The following is a 21,004-nucleotide window of genomic DNA, read 5'->3' as shown; positions in this document are numbered from 1 at the left end:
AGGACCTCTCCTCTTATTCCATGACTGCTAAGTTTGTTCAGGAGTGAGGGACTTTATCAAAAGCCTTTTGAAAGTCCAAGTAAACAATGTCCACTGGATCACCCCTGTCTACATGTTTGTTGACACTCTCAAAGAATTTAGAAGATTAGTGAGAATCTTTGCGGAATCCATGTTGATTCTTCTTCAGCAGGACATGCCCTTCTATATGCTTACTAATTTTGTCTTTAATAATGCTTTCAACCAATTTACCTGGAACAGAAGTTAAGCTAACTGGCGTGTAATTTCCTGGATCCTTCCTAGATCCCTTTTTAAAAATTGGTGTTACATTGGCCTTCTAGTCCTCTGGTCCAGAGGCTGAGCTTAGGGACATGTTGCATATTTTTGTGAGGAGGTCCACAATTTCATATTTAAATTCTTTGAGAACTCTAAGATGGATACCATATGGGCCTGGTGATTTATTTGCTTTCAAATCGTCATTAAGGTTGAGAACTTCATCTTTTGTCACCACTATTTGCCTCAGTTCCTCAGACTCCCTTCCTGAAAGCATCAGTTCAGGCACAGGCATCTCTCCTGTATCTTCTGCAGTAAACACCAATGCGAAGAATTCATTCAGCTTCTCTGCAATCTCCCTGTCCTCCTTTAGTACTCCCTTAACTCCATTGTCCAACTGCTTCTTTATTGTTGGCCTTGATATTATTAGTGCTGTGCTTTTCAAAATGCTTTTTTGCATCTCTTATTGTTTGCTTGCATCTCCTTTGTGCCAGCTTGTGCTCCCTTTTATTTTCCTCACTTGGGCAAGACTTCCATTTTTTGAAGGAAGCCCTCTTTTCTACAATACCTTTTTTTACACGGCTTGTTAACCATGCTGGTGATTTCTTGGACTTGGTGCTACCTTTCCTAACCTGTGGAATACATTTTAATTGAGCTTCTGTTATTGTGCTTTTGAGTAAGCTCCATGCATTTGGCAAAGATTTAACTCTCTTGATTCCTCCTTTCAACTCTCTTTTTACCACTTCCCTCATTTTAGAAAAAAATCCTCTTTTGAAGTCAAATGTGACTGTGTTGGACTTCCTGGGCTGTTTCCCACTTAAGTCTTAACCAGAGAGCCCTGGCTGTGGGTGTGGTATATAAATGCAATAAATAAATAAATAAATAAATAAATAAATAAATAAATAAATAAATAGGTATATTTTGAATTTATAGCACTGTGCTTGCTGTTACCAATTGGTTCAACAATATTTACATCTTACTAGGTCCTGGGCAACACCACTTAAGATTAAGTCCAGGGTTGCTTCCCCTCTGGTCGATTCCATGACCAACTGTTATAGGGCACAGTCCATTAGGACATCAAGAAATTTAACCTTTTGGTCCTGAGTGGAATATGCATTTATCTGGTCAATGTGAGGATAATTGAAGTCACCCATTATTACAACACTTCCTCGTTTGGAGGCCTCCTTGATTTCGTTTCCCATCTCAAGGTCACCGTGAGCATTTTGGTCTGGGAGACAATAGCCTGTTCCTAGCACTAAATTAGTTTTAGGGCCCTGTATTGTCACCCACAGCACTTCTGTGGAAGAGCCTGCCCCATTTAGGCAACACTAGTTGAAGACAAGTAGATTTATTTGGAAATAGTCCGAGAATGTCAAATGTCTCTGCAAACTTATCTCTGTGAGAAGTTCCTACAGGAGTAGCTTGCTCTCTCCCTGTCTCAGCCTTGAAGCTGCTGGTTCTCTGGGAACTTGGGAGTGTTTTGGAAAGGTGGGGGCCCATGGAAGCGTCACCTTAATTGTTTGTGCAGTCACGCCCTGTTGGCACATGGGTTTACAGGTCAGAGGACCTGTCTGTCAAGTGAACCGCCTGGAGAGCTTCGGCTATTGGGCGGTATAGAAATGTAATATAAGTGGCTTTGAACAAGCCTTTATATAATGGTGCAAAAGCGGAAGAGCTTTTGCTGGGTTTTATCTCTCGACACAAGGCCTGAAATCATTTCTGCTTTAGATTCTATCTCCGCTTGGGACTTTGAAAGCATTCTGCTGGCAAACTGCAATTTGGACTCTTTGCTATTTGGACTCTGGATTTCTAAGGACTGTGCCATGAAAAGTACTGTGAAGCTTTTCATAGAGTTGAACTTGCATTTGCTGTGGATCATTGTGTGTGGGGTGTGTGGGGGTGGGGGTGGGGTGACTCAGGTGGCAGGGAGTCCCCCTGGAGCTAACGTTACATGCAGGGGAGTTCTTGTGCCTGAGATATTCCCTTCCCTGTGATCATGCCTACCGGGGTCAGTTCAGTGTTCGGCAGGCTGGGATTGACTGGTGTGTGATCTTTCTCTCTGCCCGACTCAGGCGGCAGAGAGTTGCCAGTGCTAAGAAAGAATGGGACTCCTGTGCTTGGGTGCTTTACCCTACCCGTGATCTTGTTTTGGCTTTAGTCATGAGTTACCAGCGTATTCAGTGTCTGAAGAAGCTCCCTTGGGATGGTTTGCTCAGCCTTTCAAGAATTCCCCTGCCCCTCACCCTTGTGATTGCCTGAAGCATGGAGCCTAAAGTGTTCTGACCATCATTCAGCTTTAAATGTGTTTCTGGAGTGTGTAACCATTAAGCCTGTTGCCGTGAGATTTCCCTGGATAAAAGAAGTCTCACTGATGTGAGTGTCTTATGTCAGTTTGCCAGCATGTGTGAATGCCAGAGGGGACGGGCAGGCACATGACACCTGTAGAGTTTGTATCCAGGGATGACCATATCCCACTGGTTCTCTCTATTCCACCAGGTTTCTGTAATGCCCATTATGTTTAATGTAATGCCCTTTGAAACCAAGCACTCCAATTCTCCCATTGTGGCTCGGAGGCTTCTGGGATTTGCATAGGAACACCTGTACACGCTGTCCCTCCACAGATGTCTCTGCCGTGTCTCCTTTTCACTGTTGTACTTTAGCCTCTTTGATTGGCTATCATTTTCTCTCCTGTACTCATGGCCTACTTGTACACTTTTTGCATATTATGAAATTATGGCTCTTTGGAACTCCAGGAATGGATTCTACATTGGGGAAATCAAAAACATTTTCATATTTGTCTCCTTCAGATGATTTAACCCAAGCCGGATGCTTCCCAGTTCCTGTCAGCTTTCCCCCAGGAATTAGTTTAAAAGCTGCTCTGCCACCTTTTTTATGTTTAGAGCCAGAAGTTTGGTTCCATTTTGGGTTAAGTGCAGCCTGTCCCTCTTGTACAAGCCTGGCTTGTCCCAAAATGTTCTCTCTTCTCCTCTCCTCCAGTGTAGCCACGTAGAAAAGATGTGATGCTTCTGCTTTGGATTAATGTCAGTTTAGCATCTTGTCCAAACCCTAAACTGTGGTTATTCTTACCAATGGTTAGTGAAAACAAACTAACTTCATAAACTATGGTTTGAATATTGGCTTGTTTCCATTAACCACAGTTAAAGTTAACCACAGTTTGTCCAGCTGCAGTTAATCTAAAATGGAAGTGAAAGCTTCCAAACTCCTCGCAGCCATACCAGGGGAAGGGAAGTGCACAAGTCCGAGTGGAGGCTAGGATCATTCCCATCCTAAACAGTGGTTTAGCATTATGTCTAAACTAGCTCATAGGGACACATAACCCACAAGCCCTTAGTCCTTTGGCAGAAGGATGTGTGCTTCCGTTGAGTGTCCTGCAATTTGAGGGCAGCTGTAACAAAGTGTTCTTTCTGGTAGGGAAGACAGGAGCAGTTCCCTACAACTGCTCTTTCTCTGGCTAATGGTTGGTGCCAGACTGGTTTTTCCCCTGGCTGTGATGTTCTCTGATGAACACCTGCTTATAGCACCTAGTAAAGCCTAATCCAACCAGGTCTGTGTTCCTTCCTAAACTCAGTCTTAGGACTCTGACTATATGCAGGCTTTACGACTTCAACCTCAGCTTTTTTCCTCTTTCCATTCTTCCACACTTCGTGTAACATCTAGCTTGATGAAGAAAACTGAAGTTCTTCAAAGTTTGCTCACAATTAGTTTGCTCGTTCCTCGTATAGGTATTGCCTGAAGGTGGAGTTTGGATTTTTCTTGTGGAACAACATGGCTTGCTTTGCTTTATTGGTTTGTGAACTTTCTGTAGCTATTGCTGGCAACGTAGTCTGTTTCTGACCCCTATTGATGTGCCCTAATCTGGAGCTCCTTCTGCCTACATCTGCTTCAGTACAGATTACCTTATAAATGAAGAACTCTCAAAATTGGGCAAGTTCTCTCCTCCAATTCCCAGTCTTCTCACAAACTTCTATACTGCAGATAATTCTAGCCATTTTCACAGCAAGAATTGGTTGTGAAGGATGAAGCCCAATATAAGTTAAGTTTCTTTGATATTGTCTAATATAAAAGAGCATTGCATACCCTAGGCAAGTATGGTAAGTGACCAAGTGAACAAAGTCTTCTCAACTAATGCATTTGTTGTGTGGCTTTCTGCCTACAGCTATCTGAAGCAGTACAATGGCTGGTTGCTCAGTGCCCAAGCTCTATCAAGCTTTGCTGCCAGACACTTCTGCAATATATTGAAGATGGCCTTGATCATGAATTCAGTCGGCGGTTCTACCAAGACAAGAAGGAGAGACATATGGCTGGCTTGCCCTCCCAAGATCCTAGTGCCATAATAGAGCTGTATAACAGTGTGGTACAGTTTCTGGCCGATGTTGCCTCTTCAGAAGAGCTCTGTGAAGTGTCTTGGCCTGTAACTGAGTTTGTAGAGCCAGGGGGCAGCAGACAACTTCCCCATCTCCAGTGGAACACACCCAGCCACCTGGCTTGGCTGAAGAAAGCAGTGCTGTCCTTCCAGATCCCAGAGATGGATCTTCCTCCTTTGGGCGGTAAGAACATTGAGCCTGACAGAATAACAAGTCTAAAATTATTGTCTACCAGAGGCGTTGTGCTCATACACCAACAATATGCTGCGAATTTAAAGAGGAGGGGCTATAGCTCAGTGTGATAAAGCACATGCTTGGCATGCATAAGATTCCAGGTTCGATCCCTCGCTTCTCCAAGTAGGGCAAGGAAAGAATCCTGCCTGAAACCCTGGAGAATCCCTACCAGTCCAGTGTTGACAATACTGGGCTAGATGGACCAATGGTCTGATTCAGCATGAGGCAGCTTCCTGTATTCCTGATTTTAGTTACCTTATTGAATGCAAAGGTCAGTGTATTTGGAAAGAAATGTGTCTACTTAAAAAAAAAAAAGTCCGTAAGTTTCCCTTTTCTACTTGTGAGTTGAGTTTCATGTATTTTGATGTACTACTAAAGATGTTGGTTTCTAGTTCTGGAATTAATTAAAATATTTAATTGGGTGCCTTTCCATATATGTTCAAGGATAAGAAAAACAACCCGCTGCCAGTTTAAAAGACCAGAGTCACGTCTGTCTTCAAATTGGCTCAAATTCCCCAAAGCCAGGAAATGGGAACCCTTAACACAGACGCACCCTGTAATCGTTGATGATGATGTACATCGTTACAAAGTGCGCATGCTTACACTTTGCCCTCCATGCTGCCACACCTTCCCTTGGTCTTTCAGGCCCAAATTCTGATGGGGATGATGGAGTGACAGGGACCAGTAAAGATGCCCCATGCTGCCCTGTTCCTGTATTGCCTAAAGCCATATTGTATTGCTAGATAAGTCCACGTATGAGTTGACCCATGCCTGTTCGTTGCATATATCAGTAGCTGGCTGGATGTGTTGAACAGTGAGAAAGAGCCCTCTTCTAGCAAATCCTCAACATCCTTATTCAGCTTTTGTTGTTATTGCACTATGGTGAGACTGAATTATATGGGATGTCAAGTTTTTTTTCCTGCACCCCATGATGAATGAGGCAGGTTTTTTTTAATTTAACACCACATTGGCATTTCCACCAGCAGTCTGTAGTTACTTTGGAACTAGAGATACCTGGTGAGGATAAAACAGTTTTATTTTTATTTTGATGTAGTTAAAACGAAATTATTATTATTATTTGTATCCTGCCTTTTGCCCAATGCTTTCTAGAAAAAGCCTAGAAAGGCTGCAGGTTTTTCCCTTGCTCCTTCAACCTTCTAAATCAACAGCTGATGCGCACAGTAGAGGCTTCTGCATCAGCTTGTGGTAAGCCCCGCTGACTCTTGTTCCTTGTTAAAAAGCTTACCTTATAAAACACAATTTTTTAAAAAAAAATCCACCAACCTCAGTGGATGAGGAATAGGGAATTGTTAGTGTTTTGTATTTTCTGGTTATAGGTTGGCAAAAATAGATTTGACATTATAATAAATCTTCCACTATTTGTATACTAACTTGCAACATTTTCTCATTAGAGATTAATTATAATTTTCTTCGTGCATTTTAGGTACTTTCTGCATGGGAGGGAAAGAAAGGGACTTTTGAAAGGTTGCTGCAGCTACGCTGAGTTAAATCGCAGTTTAAATTCAAGTTTCACATTAGCTAACAATTCAAAGGGGTGCCATATTTACCCCAGCATATTTGGATTTCAGCCCAAATTATGCCATGCTTGCCTGACAGTAGTTACTTTTAATTGGATTGTGACATTTAATTGGATTGTGACATTTTCCAGAGGCATTTTGGCTGAGCTAATAGTAAAGCAGAAATTGGAATTAGCTCTGGGTCCTCTTCTCTCATAACAGAGCATAGTGTAATAAGTGTTTTTTCTTCCTACAGCTCCCTGGCGCCCTGTTTGTTCCATGATTTTCCAATATTTGTCCCAGACTGCCAGTTCTCTTCAGACCCAGGAGATCCTTCAGTCTCAGATAGAGAATTTGCTGAGCAGTACTTACTTCAAGTGGAAGGGCAGAAACTGTGCCAGCTCTGGAGAAGACGGCCCTTCCGTGAAGGAGATCCCTTGGGATAGCATTTTAGCATTCTGCATTAATCATAAATTGAGGGATTGGAAACCTCCTCACCTATCAATAACAGCAGGTAATAAATGTATTTGGGGCAGTTTTCTTTGGTGTTGCCATTGCTTTCTCTCTTCAGTTGCATCAGCACATATTAACTTTGTCTCTAGCTTTGTTTCTTTCTTCAACAACTCATAGTGCTGGGTTTAGACATTAAGTCCTGGGTTGTCTTGTAAACAAAGTGAAAAGCAGCAAGTGGTCATGAGGCAGCACGCTCCCTCCCTCGTGGGTTGTCATTCCATGTGAACTGGGCCATTTTGTCAGGTAGTCCCTGTGGTGTTAACCCACAATTGAGTATAGAATCATAGACTAGCAGAGTTGGAAGGGGCCTACAAGGCCATCGAGTCCAACCCCCTGCTCAATGCAGGAATCCACCCTAAAGCATCCCTGACAGATGCTTGTCCAGCTGCCTCTTGAAGGCCTCTAGTGTGGGAGAGGCAGCTTGTATATGTCTAGATTAGTATGGAATGTTAGAACTGAGTGGGTGTGGTTTATGATGTAATAGGTGGGGGGGAAGGAGTATATACTGTAAGGAGAGTGTTGGGAGTTTGTGAAGTGTGTGAGTTTGAGTGTGTGTGAGGAGAGTAAGAAGAGTTTGGATTCTAGGGACTTCGGATTAGTGTGAAGAGAGTGAGGTGGTTGGTGTGTGGAGAGTTTAGATCAGGCAGGATTGAAAGTATTATATTTTGATTTAAAGCTTTTAAATAACAATAAACTTATTATTTTGTTAGCTACCAAATACCACATGTCAGCTTGGCATTATTTACCTGCCTTACAGTTATTAAACACCCACACCAGAGTATTCCCACAGTATATTTAGAGCAGATCCTGAATATTAAACCTGTTTCCCTCATAGCTAGGGGAAAGGTTTTATTTAACCCTCCCTCAGGTTTTCAGGTGGTGGCGTTTGGCCTGAGAAGGGTTTATGCGGCGGATCTAGTGTAAGGGTCTGTGACATCACAGACTCCGTAGCCTCACTGAAAATAATAGAGGAATACGTTAAAGGCCTTTTCGGAGCAAACAATTACAAAGGGTGGGTTGGTGGTTTGGCTGTCCAGGTTAGCAGTGTTTATCCTGGACTGGGCTGAGATGCACTTCCCCTAAAGAAGCAGGTCCACAGTCTTTAGGAGTGCTTCTTGATCCAGCTTGTCATTCAAGATGCAGGTGGCTTCCATGGCTCAAAGCACTCTTCGCCAGCTTGGTCTATCGTGCCAGCTGCGATAGGTAAAGTCAGCCTAGCCTCAGTTATCTGTGCTCAGGTAACCTCCAGATCAGACGACTGCAATGCATTATATGTGGGATTGTGTATGTAAGGGCAGTTCTGAAACTGTGATGAGTTTATAATTACAGCTGCTAGACAGCTAACTAGGATGGGGCTTTATTATGCCAGGCTCAATTCAAAGTCGAGTTTTTGACCTTTTGAAACCTTTTACAGCTTGGGACCATTTACCTGAAGGGATTTCTTGTTTGTACTAACTACAAAAATGATCCTCTTTCAGTATGTTTCTTTTTCAATTTCCACTTTGATGTCATTTGTACTTGGTAAAAATCAGTGGAACACAGGTTTACCTTAGGCAGTGTCACTGAGCACTCAGCTCTTCAGATACTTTAAACACTATGAGCACTATCTAAATAACTAGCTTAACTTGCGCAAAGCATCTGCGCGCTAGTACATTATCATACTTTTCCAGCTTTTCTGCAGGTGCTTGGAAAAGCTGGGTGGAATGCCATCTGGGAGCCCGTTGGACTCCCCCCGCCCAGGCACCCCCCCTCCCCGCTCTCTCCCAGCCTCTTCCCCCGCTCGCCTGCTTGCCGAACCTTACTTACCTGAGGTCTCCACATGTGCTGGTGAGCCAGCCGGCCTTCTCTCTGTACTCCCTTCCTTCCAGCCACTCTCCCCCACTCCCTTCCAGACATTCCACCAGCTCACTCCCAGCCACTGCCCCCCCTCACCTGCCTACCCCCGGGACTTACCTGAGGCCTATATGCTGGTTCGGCAATGATGTTTCAATGCCAGCTGCACCAGCTGTGTTCATATATCCCTATTGCTTAGCACCACAAAGATCTTCTCATATTTCCTGTTGTTTAGCAACCAAAAACTCTTCCTTAGAATTGTGCCACGCATCGTCTTAGCATTTTATTATAGATAGATAGATAGATAGATAGATAGATAACAAAACAAAGCTGTATGAGGTCAGCTGGATACCTTTGTTATTTATAACTTTTCTTTATTATTTTTAATGATAAAAACAATTATTACCAAAAGATAGAAACTGCTACAAAACAAAATATTATAAGTAAAACTTGTGGTAGTTCTGCTGTGTGCATAGTGCACTGCCATTACTCAGAATGTGGCTTTTTGAACTTTGGCTTGTGCAAACTGGGGCACCGTGGCTGAGAGAGCCAGATTTTGAGCAATGTCATTCTCGATGGACAGCATACGATCACCAGGCCCCATAAATCCCCTGGATGCCCTACAAAACTGACTATGGCATGGGGAGGGCAGGCACCAAAGGTACTCCTCGCCCAGGGTGCTATTTATCCTAGGTTTGCACCTTTATTTGTGTTATTCCTGTTTAAGATAAGTATTCGGTGTTTGCATTCTTTTAAAAAATGATGCAATGCTTCTTTTTCCGTGATAACTTGTGTTGGAACGTAGAAGATCTATTATTCCGATTTGATGATGGTTGTATGTTTTTGAATTTTACAGAAACAGTGAGTAAGGATGGACAGATATACGTATATTTTTCAAAGGAGCACTTGAGAAAATTCAATTGTCCCTTTTTATGGGAAGAAGCCACATTAAAAACTCAGAAAGAGATCCAACAAAGTCAAAGAAGGTGAGACTGTTTAACTTTTTTTCTTTGGCATTATGTAAAACAGACCCTTACTTAACTGCACTCATCAGAGCTCAACAAAGTGTGGCTGAACTTCTTAACCCACAATTATTTTTGATCACAACTGCCATGCTCTCCTTTCTTCCAGAATTAGCTCACTCTTCTCCCAAAAGAGGTTCTATGTCCCATCTGGCAAATGTGACAAAGGGCTTGGAGTTCAGCTTTAGGTTGACAGAGAGATAGTCAGGGAATATCTAAGCATCTTAAATGAGTTCAAGTTCCCAGGTCCAGAGGAATTGTTGAAAGAGTTAGCAGATGGGCTCTTGGAATCTCTGTCTATTATCTGAGAAGTCCCAAAGGACGAGAGGGAGGCATCTTCAAAATGGGCCAAAAGGTAGATCTGTGGAATTACAGACCAGTCAGTCTGACATCAACACCTGGGAAGATCCTAGAGCAGATTGACAGATTTCAGATTACAGGCAATCTCTCAGGGATACTTTGAACCAGATTCCGGCATTGATTGGGGGTTGGACTAGATAACCTAAATTGACCCTTCCAACTCTAAAGTTCTATCAAGGAAAAATATCTTGTGGTTGTGGCCAATTGACTCAATGAAAAATGTCAAGTTGGTGTGCAGCAGCAGTGAAAACAACCAATTCTCTATTTGTAAGGAAAAGGTTGAAAATAAAATAATCAGTATCAAATGCCTTATGGGGCAATGGCATATGTAACTCTGTATGCCATTGCAGTTGCTCATTCTCAAAAAGGATGTTGTAGAGCTAGAAACAACCTAATGAACAAATGGTTCGATCACCTCCCATCCTTGGAGGCTGGTAGCTCTGAGCTGTGTGGGGCAGTGAATCTGCTTCAGGTTTCAAAGCAACTTGAACAGCTCCTTTAGAATTGTGACTGAAACCTGAAGTTAATTCATAACCCTACTGACTGACATCGGAGCCACCAGCCTCTACTGCCTTCCCTCATAGAATCATAGAATAGCAGAGCTGGAAGGGGCCTACAAGGCCATGGAGTCCAACCCCTGCTCAATGCAGGAATCCACCCTAAAGCATCCCTGACAGATGGTTGTCCACCTGCCTCTTGAAGGCCTCTAGTGTGGGAGTCCCTATCGTATTGGGACTTTTTAGTTTAGGAAAAATACAACTGGGGTGGGCGAAGAAGATAGAGGTTTATATATAACCATGTATAGTTTAAACAAAACGAATCAAGAGCGTTATAGCACAACTCCTCCAAGATTCAGAACAGACAGAAAAATAGCATGTCTTCACACAAGATGTGATATTAGCCATGGTTTATATCATATAATAGTAGAGTTGGAAGGGGCCTATATGGTCATCACATCTAACCCTCTGCTCTATGCAGGAATCCACCTTAAAGCATAATCTAGTGTTAATCTATGATAGCTAAATGGAACCTCTGTGTTTAGAGGCAGTATACCTCCAAATTCTAGTGGTGGAGGATAAATAATGGGGGAGTACTCTTTACTTCATTCCCCACTTATTTTCCTGAAAGCATTAGGGTAGCCACTGCTGCAAGCTAAATGAGATGGGCCCTTTTTCTCTTCGGCAAGGGCTGCTCTTACTTTATGTTCACAGAATCTATGTAAAACCTATGTGCAGTGAATGCTAAACTGCTGTTTCACAATTCTGACATGTTATTTCTTGTCCTCTAGGTACAAAATAAAGACAAAGTCTTTTGCAAATGAATATTGTGCCAGCCAGGAAATTGTAGGAAACAGGGGCCTAAGTATTTCCAGTGGAGCAGATCTAACAATGGCTGTTTCAGAAATGGATCTTCTTCCCAAGTATCTGTCTGCCAAGCTGCAACTGGAGAAAACAGAAAGTCAGAGGTAAACAGTTTTCATTCTCTTTCCCAATTTTATTTATTTAATTAATTTCTATACTGGTGTTTGGATCAGGCCTGGTCTCCCTGGTGTGTATGCTGAATCAGACTAGGAGGAGGAGGAGGAAGAGGGAGAAATAATCAGCTAAGACAACAAGTGGGGAGGAAATTCTCCAAGACTCTCCAGGAGTCAAGGAAGAATTTTCCCGGGAGCTCAGCAGACAGGAAGCCCAGGGTCAGAGATCATCCTCCCCACCCTGGGAACTCAGTCTTTGTTGGAGGGGTGGGGGGAGAGGTAACATTGGAATTGACAGATCCCAGATTCCACGGCAGGGTCAAGCAGGTGGAGTTGAAAGGAGGTGGGAGGCAGTCCACTAGGTTAGCCACTCGTCAGAGGTTACAATGTAAAGACCCTCCCTGAAGGAGGGGTTCTGTAAAACCTTGTTAGGCACTGCAGGAAACTGTCTATTTAGCTGATAGGCAACTGCCTTGCTTTGTGAGACTAATTCAGCTTAGAGGAGCGCCCCTGGCATTCACACTCCCTTCAGGTGTGAAGAAATGTCTACTGAATAAAGCTTTGTGCATTGCACAGCAGACCTCTTTATTGTCTCACATCTCGGCAGGAAGGCTTGGAAACATGATCACCACCCAATACCTGAAGCTCTCTGGGTGGTTCACAAAAATTAAACCATAAGGTATAGTGTAAAATATAAAATAAGGAAGCTTAAAAATCACAATATAAATGTACAGCTAGAATAAAACCAAGCAGCAATGCAGAGATGTAAAATACAGATTTAAAATGCAGATTTGAAACAGCAGAGCTAAAGGACTAGGATGGTGAGATGCTAAAATACTGGGGAAATAAAAAGGTTTAACTACCACTTGGGTGAGTTAGTAGTATGGGAATATGAGGTGGTGGGGTAGGAGAAACAGGTAGAAATGTTACAACAATAGGACCTGGTTGGATTTTAGCTTTCAGCGCAGTGGTGACTGGTGGGAGGTGTTGAATGGAAGGCTGAAAGCAGGAGAGGACAGAGATGGGACAAGATAACATAAAAAGAGCCAGTTAGTGTGGGAAGGAGACTATAAAGATGATCACTGGAACCCCAGTCATAGGGCATGTACAGAGCGTGGGTGATCAAAGTGCTATATGCACAACCTTCCTGGAAGAATGGGAGTAAGAAGGTGTCTGAAGTTTTACAGGTTTCTACACTTTTGCTTCTTATATAACGTGAGGCCAAAGTTCAACAAAACAACCAGACTGTATCTAGCTTGCTGCAAAGAGGACGGCCTTGTCTGGGAGCCACTTGCAGAAGGATCCTATTTCCTGCCTGAACAAGTACTAGCTTTGATACATCCCATCTGTTCAGATTGTACATCTAGAAAAAAAAATACTGAGCAAATCCTGGACTTACCATTTGAGTTTTCTTTCCCATTTCACAAAGGAGCATCACTAAGCATGCCATCAGTTCTCTACGAACCGTGTAGTAGGAAATAGTAAATATAGAAGATAAATTACTCTCAGCTCTGTTCCTCCCTGCTTGTCTTTCTTCTTTTCTCTGACTCCCTTTTGTTACATTCACACAATGAGATGTGCATGCTGTGTAGTATAGCTTGTTGTTTAGGTAAGATATTAAATGGGTTTTAAATGGTTGAAGTGTTCAATTTTGGTGCAGATCTGATATTTTTTCCTGAGAATTCAGAGGTGAGCCAACATCTCTCTAGGTTACTGACGCCTTGAAGTCCTGCCTATTGGAGCCAGTAGAACAGGCGTCACTCACCTATCTTGCTCATACACTGCTGTGGGAAATACAGAAAGGAAACTCACTGGTAAATCCAATTCTTCCCCCCATTTCGGTCTGTCCTAGAAATCAAAAATTAACCATAAAATTATGTGAGCAGAAATAACAGAGAGAAAAAGTTGTTGACACACCATGAACATTTTTGTTTTCATCACCTTGTTTGGTCTAGGTTTGATGAGCAGCTGCAGCAATTGTTAGTTAAAGATTCTGAGACATTCCAGGATTCTCCGTCTTTTCCTCTTTACCTCCCTGAAACTCTGACGCCTGTGCCTCAGATTATCCACCCACTGGCCAAAACACAGATGTCAAGAAGCCCAGAGGTGAATCTAAAAGAATATAATATAATAAGACACAGAAAGTTGCTATATTGATGGAATTGATGGGGATATTTGTAACGGAATGTCTGGATTTTCCATGGGGGAAATGTGTATATATGCAATATAAAGCTTGAACGTGCATGAGTTTAGCTTTTGGGAAGATAGTGTTATCAGCTTCTGGGAGTCACTTTCATTGACATACGGTAATACATTTGGTCCTGAAAGTGATAAATTTCCCCGAAAGCCCCAAATGTATGTGTTGTTCTTACAGTATATCTAGCCGGTCAGGCCTACCATGCCACCTGCTTCTTCCATGCTGAACTATTCACTGCTCCCTTGCCCAGTACACTAGAGGCAAAACCACTCCTAGATGAGTGCACTTGAGTGAACCTATCACATACTACAAACATGGATTGTAGGCACATGCCAAAAAATGGCCACCACTGTACTAAACAAACTAAACTGTTTTTTTGTAATCGTTGGACTACATCCAGCGTCATGCAAACAGGACTTTCCCTTCCCTTCATCCCCTCTACAGGAGGGTCCATAGCGCATGAGTAGAGCACATGCTTGGCATGCAGGAAGTCCCAGGTTCAATCTCCACCATTCTAGGTAAGATTATAAAATAATCTTGTCCGGAATCCAGGAGAGCCTGACGCCGGTCATTGTCAACAATGCTGGGCTGGATGGACCAATGGTCTGACTCAAATTCTCTGGAGCAGATTTGGGGAGTGGGGGTTGCTGGAGGTAAGAATTTCATTGTTTATTTATTTTATTTGCAATATTTATATACTACTCCCCATTCAGAATGTCTGAGCAGTGTACAAGATTATTATTTATTTATTTATTTATTTATTTATTTATTTATATAGCACCATCAGTGTACGTGGTGCTGTACAGAGTAAAACAATAAAATAGCAAAACCCTGCCGCATAGGCTTACATTCGAATAAAATCATAATAAAACAATAAGAAGGGGAAGAGAATGCACCAAACCGGCACAGGGTAGAGTAAAACTAACAGTATAAAGGTCAGATCAAAATCAAGTTTTAAAAGCTTTAGAAAAAAGAAAAGCTTTTAGCTGAGCTTTAAAAGCTGCGATTGAACTTGTAGTTCGCAAATGTTCTGGAAGAGCATTCCAGGCGTAAGGGGCAGCGGAAGAAAATGGACGAAGCCGAGCAAGGGAAGTAGAGACCCTTGGGCAGGTGAGAAACATGGCATCAGAAGAGCGAAGAGATAAAATAAAAAACAATAAAACACATTAAAATAGTTTTTTTTTTAAAAAAAAAATGCAAAATGGGAAGTAAACCATGGCTGCTCATCAAGGGAAGGCTTCGTGGAACAACGTTTTCAGGAGTTGCCGAAAAGAATACAAAGTTGGCACCTGCCTGACCTCCAGAGGCAGAGAATTCCATTAGGGGGTGATGTTCAGCCATTAGATGGAAATGGTCAGCTAATACCCGTTTCCTATGGAAGTTTATGTATACACTGATTTGCAAATGCCTGGTTTTATTTATCAAGTGCTCTGCTCCAGTTGGCAACATTAAAATGGTAATAGAGCATTGTGATCGATTTATCCCTGTCTAGGGCTTTTATTTAGCTTGATCATGGATCAGCAGGTAACTTATCCCATTCCATTTCCCTAGAACAAAGTGCCACCAAGAATGCAGGTTCATTTCTGACTTGTATATGGGCTTTCAGAATTTTTAGATGTAGGCCTCTGATATCAGCCATGTTTTTTCCTCTTTTACTTCAAAATCTTAAGCTGTTTTTATTTGACATAAGAGTGTTGACATGTATATATAAAAATACAAACTATTTTCCTTCTCTGCATCACACATATATAGGCTCTGCACCTGTGCGGAGCCCTGTTCAGGAAAACTTCTATAGCTGAGGCGTTTTGAGCGGGAACCCCTCCCCCACGCAGCGCATGACCAAAGGGGTTCCCGCCTCAATCTCCTCAATTCTTTTTCAACCGCCCTTGTGGTTGAGGCAGCGCAATCAAAACACGAAGCTTCCTCTCCTCGCCTGGGGACAACAAGGGCTGCCTCCTCGATCTAATGGGACAATGATTATATTCCTCGGGAATTAAAGGAGCAGATTCCTAGGTAGTCATGTCCCGTTGTCAACTATTCCTTTGGGAAAGGAATAAAAGGGAAAGCTCTAAAAACGAATCCCTTTGTTCAGGTAGTACTAGAAACCTAAAAGAAATGGTGTCATATCATCACTCCAACACTATCCCCAATAATTCTATTTGTACATCATCTACTCTTTTATGAACCAAATAAGTTGAAAAGTTATGCCAGTTGGGAACAAGCAGGTTAGACTACAAGATTTATATATCGGCACTAAGCCAAAATCAAGTCAACAAATTAAAGAAATGTTGAAAGACAGAACTGCAATCTGACTACAAATACTATTTTTCGTAGTAAACCCAACAATTCGAGGACAAATTTTGTTCTCTAGAGTAACAAATTTTGAGCGAATTGTAGTCCAATCAAAATTAGAAAAAAAAAAGGGTTGGTTTCTAAAAGTTGTTGAGTGAAATTAAATATGGATCTGCAATGGGAGTAAAACAAACTTGAAAAAGGTCTCGGACAACAAATTGAGCAATCCACATGGGATCCAGAGGGAGAGGCTGGTTGTTGTTGTTATTATTATTACTAGCCTGATACCAGTTGAAAAATCAACAGTTTTATTTATGGCCGTTAAATGTGTCCCATTGGCATTTGTAGGATGATGATAGAAAAGGCGATCATTTTCACAGCTCTTTTGCAATTTCAGATTTTTTCGGAAAGCTCCCTTTATTGGGACTCCCGTGGGAATGTTTAGTCACCGAGTATTCCTGCACCCGTGCGGGTCAGGAGCTACCTGCATGCAAACTTGCAGCTTCCTAGGCCTTCTAGTTTTTGAGAATTTTTTGTTCATTTTTTTGGGACCCCCCCATTCCGCCCCTCTAGTGAATTCTTGATTCCAAACTGCCAGGGTAGATTTTCTTAAAAGGGAGTCAATGAATACAAAGTATGAACTCTTTATGACAATGGAAAAGACTCCTTTTGCAATTTCAGATTTTTTTTGGAATCCCTCCCCCTTTTGGGGACCCCTGTGGGAATTTTTGGTCACCAAGTATTCCTGCACCCTTGCAGGTCAGGGGCTACCTGCATGCAAACTTTCAGCCTCCTAGGCCTTCTAGTCTTTGAGATATTTTTGTCTGGACAGAGGACAGAGGAACTGGCTATTATATATATAGGATTATTCAAGTGGTCACCTGTGCATTGACACAATCTACCCACTGTGTCGTAGTTAATTTCAACATGGGTCCTGAAGACTCTTCTCAGTTCCAAGGCTACAATGTCTATAGATTTCTGTTAATTCCCCAAAACAGGAAACCATCTGGTTCTTTTCCGTATATCTGTGGTTTTCCAAAAATATATCATATCATCTTTTACTCTTTTGTTTCATAAGCATAACATAGTGATAATACTACATGTATGGAGACATCCTTTCCCCAACTTTCTTACGTAATGCACATTTTGCTTCTTCTTGAGTTTACATCATGTCTGTAAGATTAGAGGTCAGTGAGAAGTTATAGCATGTCAGCATGAATGCTTTTGTCTTGCTAGAATTAGACTGATTTAGACTTACTATGGTCATACATTTTAAAATATCATTTGTTTCTTTATGAATTTCTTACGAATTTCTAACAAATGTCTTAGAAGACTGGTAGAGTCCTAAATCTTTAGGATAAATATTTGAAAGATAGCTTATTATGTAGGTTGGTACAGGAGTTTTCAAAGACTTCTGGGACAAAAAGTTGTCATAACGTATCTGTGAACAAATGTGACTGATTTGAGCTTTTTCGTCAAATCTGAAACTGAATCCTGGAAAGATGGAAACCTTGTGGGTAAGTGATTCCTGAGTCACGAGGATTCCTGAGAGTGCTTTCTCCCTTATTAACCTGCCTGGTCACTGAGGTCATCCGAGGGCCTGCTCCTGGTGGTTCCACATAGACCCATCCTCCAATTGGAGTCCACCGGGGGAAGAGCCTTCAGCATGGTGGCCCCCCTCCTATGGAATTCTCTGCCCCTGGAGGTTAGGCAGGCCCCAATTTTGTATTCCTTCCAGCGCTTCCTGGAAATGTTCCTGGATGCTTTCGCTCAATGATCAGCTGCGGTTTTATTGCACCTTGTTTCTTTTAAATGTACTTTTAACATGTTTTTAATTGTTTTTATTCTATTTTATTTTGTCTCTGAAATTCTGAATGGGGAGCAGTATATAAATAAAATACGCCTGAGTTAGATTAAAGCTCTATTCATGTGTTATGCCTGAACAGTATGGAGCTGTGCTTTCTCAGTATCTGACCTCTCCACATTGAGCGGTGAGGTCTGAAGATGCAAGTAGAAGCCTGTGCGAGATTGGGTACCCTGATTGATTGGGGGTTATAATCACACAGAGGCTTCTCTTCGTGTTCTGGCAAACAGAAATGGAAGCTCCCTTCTCCCTGAAGACATGAAGGCTGGGGACTGAGGGCGCATGGCCAGCAGAGGCAGTGATGCTAGGGGCCCAGGGACCATGTGTTCTTGTGCCCCTTACGCACATCAATATACTTTGTTCAAGCATAACAGCTGAACAGGGCGTAAATGTCACTAGTCACAGGAGTGTGTGCCACTTTTCCCTGCACTACTACTACATCTTTTTTAAACTTTGTCAAAATCCATTTTTTTCTTTTTCTCTTTCTGCTCAGGCTGGAAGCTGGATCGAATTGAGGGACACAGACACCTCTCTATCCCACAGACTTGCGTACTTGAAACAACTGATTAGGGCTAACAAAGAAGAAGAAGTTGCTTGTGAACTCCATTTATCAACATTGCTAGACATGATAGATACTTAATCAGGATCAGCCTAAAAGTGTGGGGCATAGACAACAAATATCTAGAGGTCCGACTGACAGAAATTTATGTAAAACCATCAAAGGCTTTTGTGAACGAATTTTTCTATGACTCTATCATATAGTGCTTATATACGATAATATGATACTGTTGAATCGGTCCTCAGGTTTTGCATTCTAATTTTACTTTAGCTGCTTTCCTGTGTGCACTTACTTGGGAGTAAGACCCATTGAACTTATTTCCAAGTAAGCCTATCTATGGTTAAGCTTTCAGTCTTTGTACTGAATTGCGCACCTCTGAAGAGTCCTCTTTTTGTGCTTTATTATGAAATAAAAATAATCTGAGCCCTGATCGTTTCTTCTATCACACTCCCCTAAACATGGTGGTGAGGACAAGCAAGAGCAAGGCCGTACTTGGACATCCACTATGCATGCCTACCCAGTGCCACCGGACGTTGACTTGCAGGTGTAATGGTCCAGGCTCAGATCACACAGTTAATTCCCAGATTTCATCTGAGGTATCAACTACATGGAACGGGCCATGCTATGCACGTCGCATTGAATGGGCACGAGCCCCATTCATATATTATGCTCCGATATGAATGACTAGTGACATTGGAGAAAGGGCAGATATGTTGGTGGGTGGGGAGGTCAGGCTCACTGTCACTCATGTGGGGGAGTGGAAGGAGAAAGTATTATCCAAGCTGGCCACTGGATTTGCTTCCTGGGAACAACATATGGCTTGAATAACAGCTGTTCATCTAATTTGATACATAGAAGCCATTTCCATGTATTATTTTTTTTGAATTTTGCTTGTCAATAGTATGTGACAAGCCTATGTGTAGGTAATTTTTTCTGTGTACACAAATTCTTGGATCCTGAGATAAGTTGACTTCAGGAAATTCCTGGAAGAAAAGTTTCAGTACACACACACACCCCAAATCCCTGCAGCCACCTCAAAAAGCCTCTTCAGAGTTTTTGAGAGGCCTCGTGAATAATACGCGACTGGATGCAAGGGGCTGCTGTGGGGAGGAAATGGGAAACTTTTTCACCCATGAACTTCTTTAAGTTAACTCATCTTGGGATCCAAACTAATATGAATTGCACACATGGCATTGATGTGCATTCCTACACACATGTGGGGATTTATATGTCTGAAGTGACTATTATTTTGAATCACAGGTGGGGTTTATCCCAGTTATAAAGGAGGCTCAGATCAAGGCTTTACACAAGAAGATTTTTTTTGACGTGTTTTGGCAGCTTTCTTCTTTTTTGGGATATGAGCAGAGGTGTCCCTATCTGTGCTATGACAAAATTGCTACATTTAGCAGGAAGCCACAAAAGTCGAGATATGTTTTCATCAGAACGGAAAGCAGTGTTTAGCCCCAAAGGATTAATACCTGTGCATTGAGATAAATTCAATCTTTTTATTTAAAAACAATGGAAGCTTTCAGTTGGGTATCAAAAATATAACTTTAATGCTACGCAATTCCATGATTGTTATAAGTATGGTGAAGGCCCAACGTAAGATCAAAAATATTGTGTGCCTCTGAATAGTTGAATGAAAAATGATTGAGTGGTGCATGGTTATTTTAATTTTATATGGTCTAAGGGCAGCTTTTATTCATAGGATATTTGTTCACCATGAACGGTTTTGTGCTGCTGCTTGTAGTGCAGCACAGGTATGCTGAATGACTTTTATGCATTCTCGGAATACTTGTGCCTCTGACAGAAACCTTTTCTGTATTGTCATTTTCATTAATGAGTGGAAATAGAAGAACCTTGGAAGATTTTTCATTTTTGAGAGCACCATTCTTAGTAACACAGCAAAAGCAGTCTCTTAGATACTATGGATAATGTTGTGTGTGCGTGTCTGCGTTTGTGTGCACAGACATAAAAATAGGGATAACCTGATGACCCTTACGTTGAAGTAATGTATGTTTGGAATTTGTTTTAAAAGCACTAAGAAAATGTTTACCTTCAGAGTAGGCATTGTATTCCAAATTCTTTTCCTTTTGAGTAAAACTTTTAATGTAACAGCTTATTAGGACATCTTTATCAAGAAGAGAATCAAGGCCTCCTGATGGAAATTTTCAGTGCAGAGAATCTAACGTTGGCAATAGCTTCGTTGCTCAAGAATTGAAACTTGATACTACAAATCTTTGCTTTAAAATGAATTGATGTTATTTTCTCCTAATATATACTATGTTATGGTATCTTTACCTTTTTAGTTGTGTAATATGTGATTTTGATACTGGTATTTAAAGTGCGACAGGCTGAAATGTCCATGGCCCTTCTTTACAGTTTATTTCTTAATGCAATGTATTGGATACAGTATATACTTTTATGGCCTGTAGCTGATGACGTAAAACATATAAAAATGGTTGAAACACTTTTGAAATGATA

At 41.7% G+C, this 21,004-nt stretch overlaps 1 protein-coding gene across 2 annotated transcripts in view; it reads left to right on the top strand.

Moving 5' to 3' along the window:
• MCM3AP (minichromosome maintenance complex component 3 associated protein) overlaps nucleotides 1-21,004 on the top strand; it is a 99,069-nt gene extending 78,065 nt beyond the window's left edge. For both annotated transcript variants that reach the window (XM_063116079.1, XM_063116080.1), the window contains exons 24-29: nucleotides 4,448-4,838; nucleotides 6,663-6,920; nucleotides 9,609-9,738; nucleotides 11,423-11,599; nucleotides 13,564-13,714; nucleotides 18,455-21,004. In XM_063116079.1, coding sequence (XP_062972149.1) covers nucleotides 4,448-4,838; nucleotides 6,663-6,920; nucleotides 9,609-9,738; nucleotides 11,423-11,599; nucleotides 13,564-13,714; nucleotides 18,455-18,601 — 1,254 coding nt within the window. In that variant the 3' untranslated portion in view covers nucleotides 18,602-21,004. The remainder of the gene's footprint in view (nucleotides 1-4,447; nucleotides 4,839-6,662; nucleotides 6,921-9,608; nucleotides 9,739-11,422; nucleotides 11,600-13,563; nucleotides 13,715-18,454) is intronic.

Source organism: Elgaria multicarinata, chromosome 2 (assembly GCF_023053635.1).
Source record: "Elgaria multicarinata webbii isolate HBS135686 ecotype San Diego chromosome 2, rElgMul1.1.pri, whole genome shotgun sequence".
In the NCBI taxonomy this organism is placed as follows: Eukaryota; Metazoa; Chordata; class Lepidosauria; order Squamata; family Anguidae; genus Elgaria; species Elgaria multicarinata.
The sequence above is the reverse complement of the archived record's forward strand: the minus strand, read 5'-3'. Positions and strand labels throughout refer to the sequence as shown.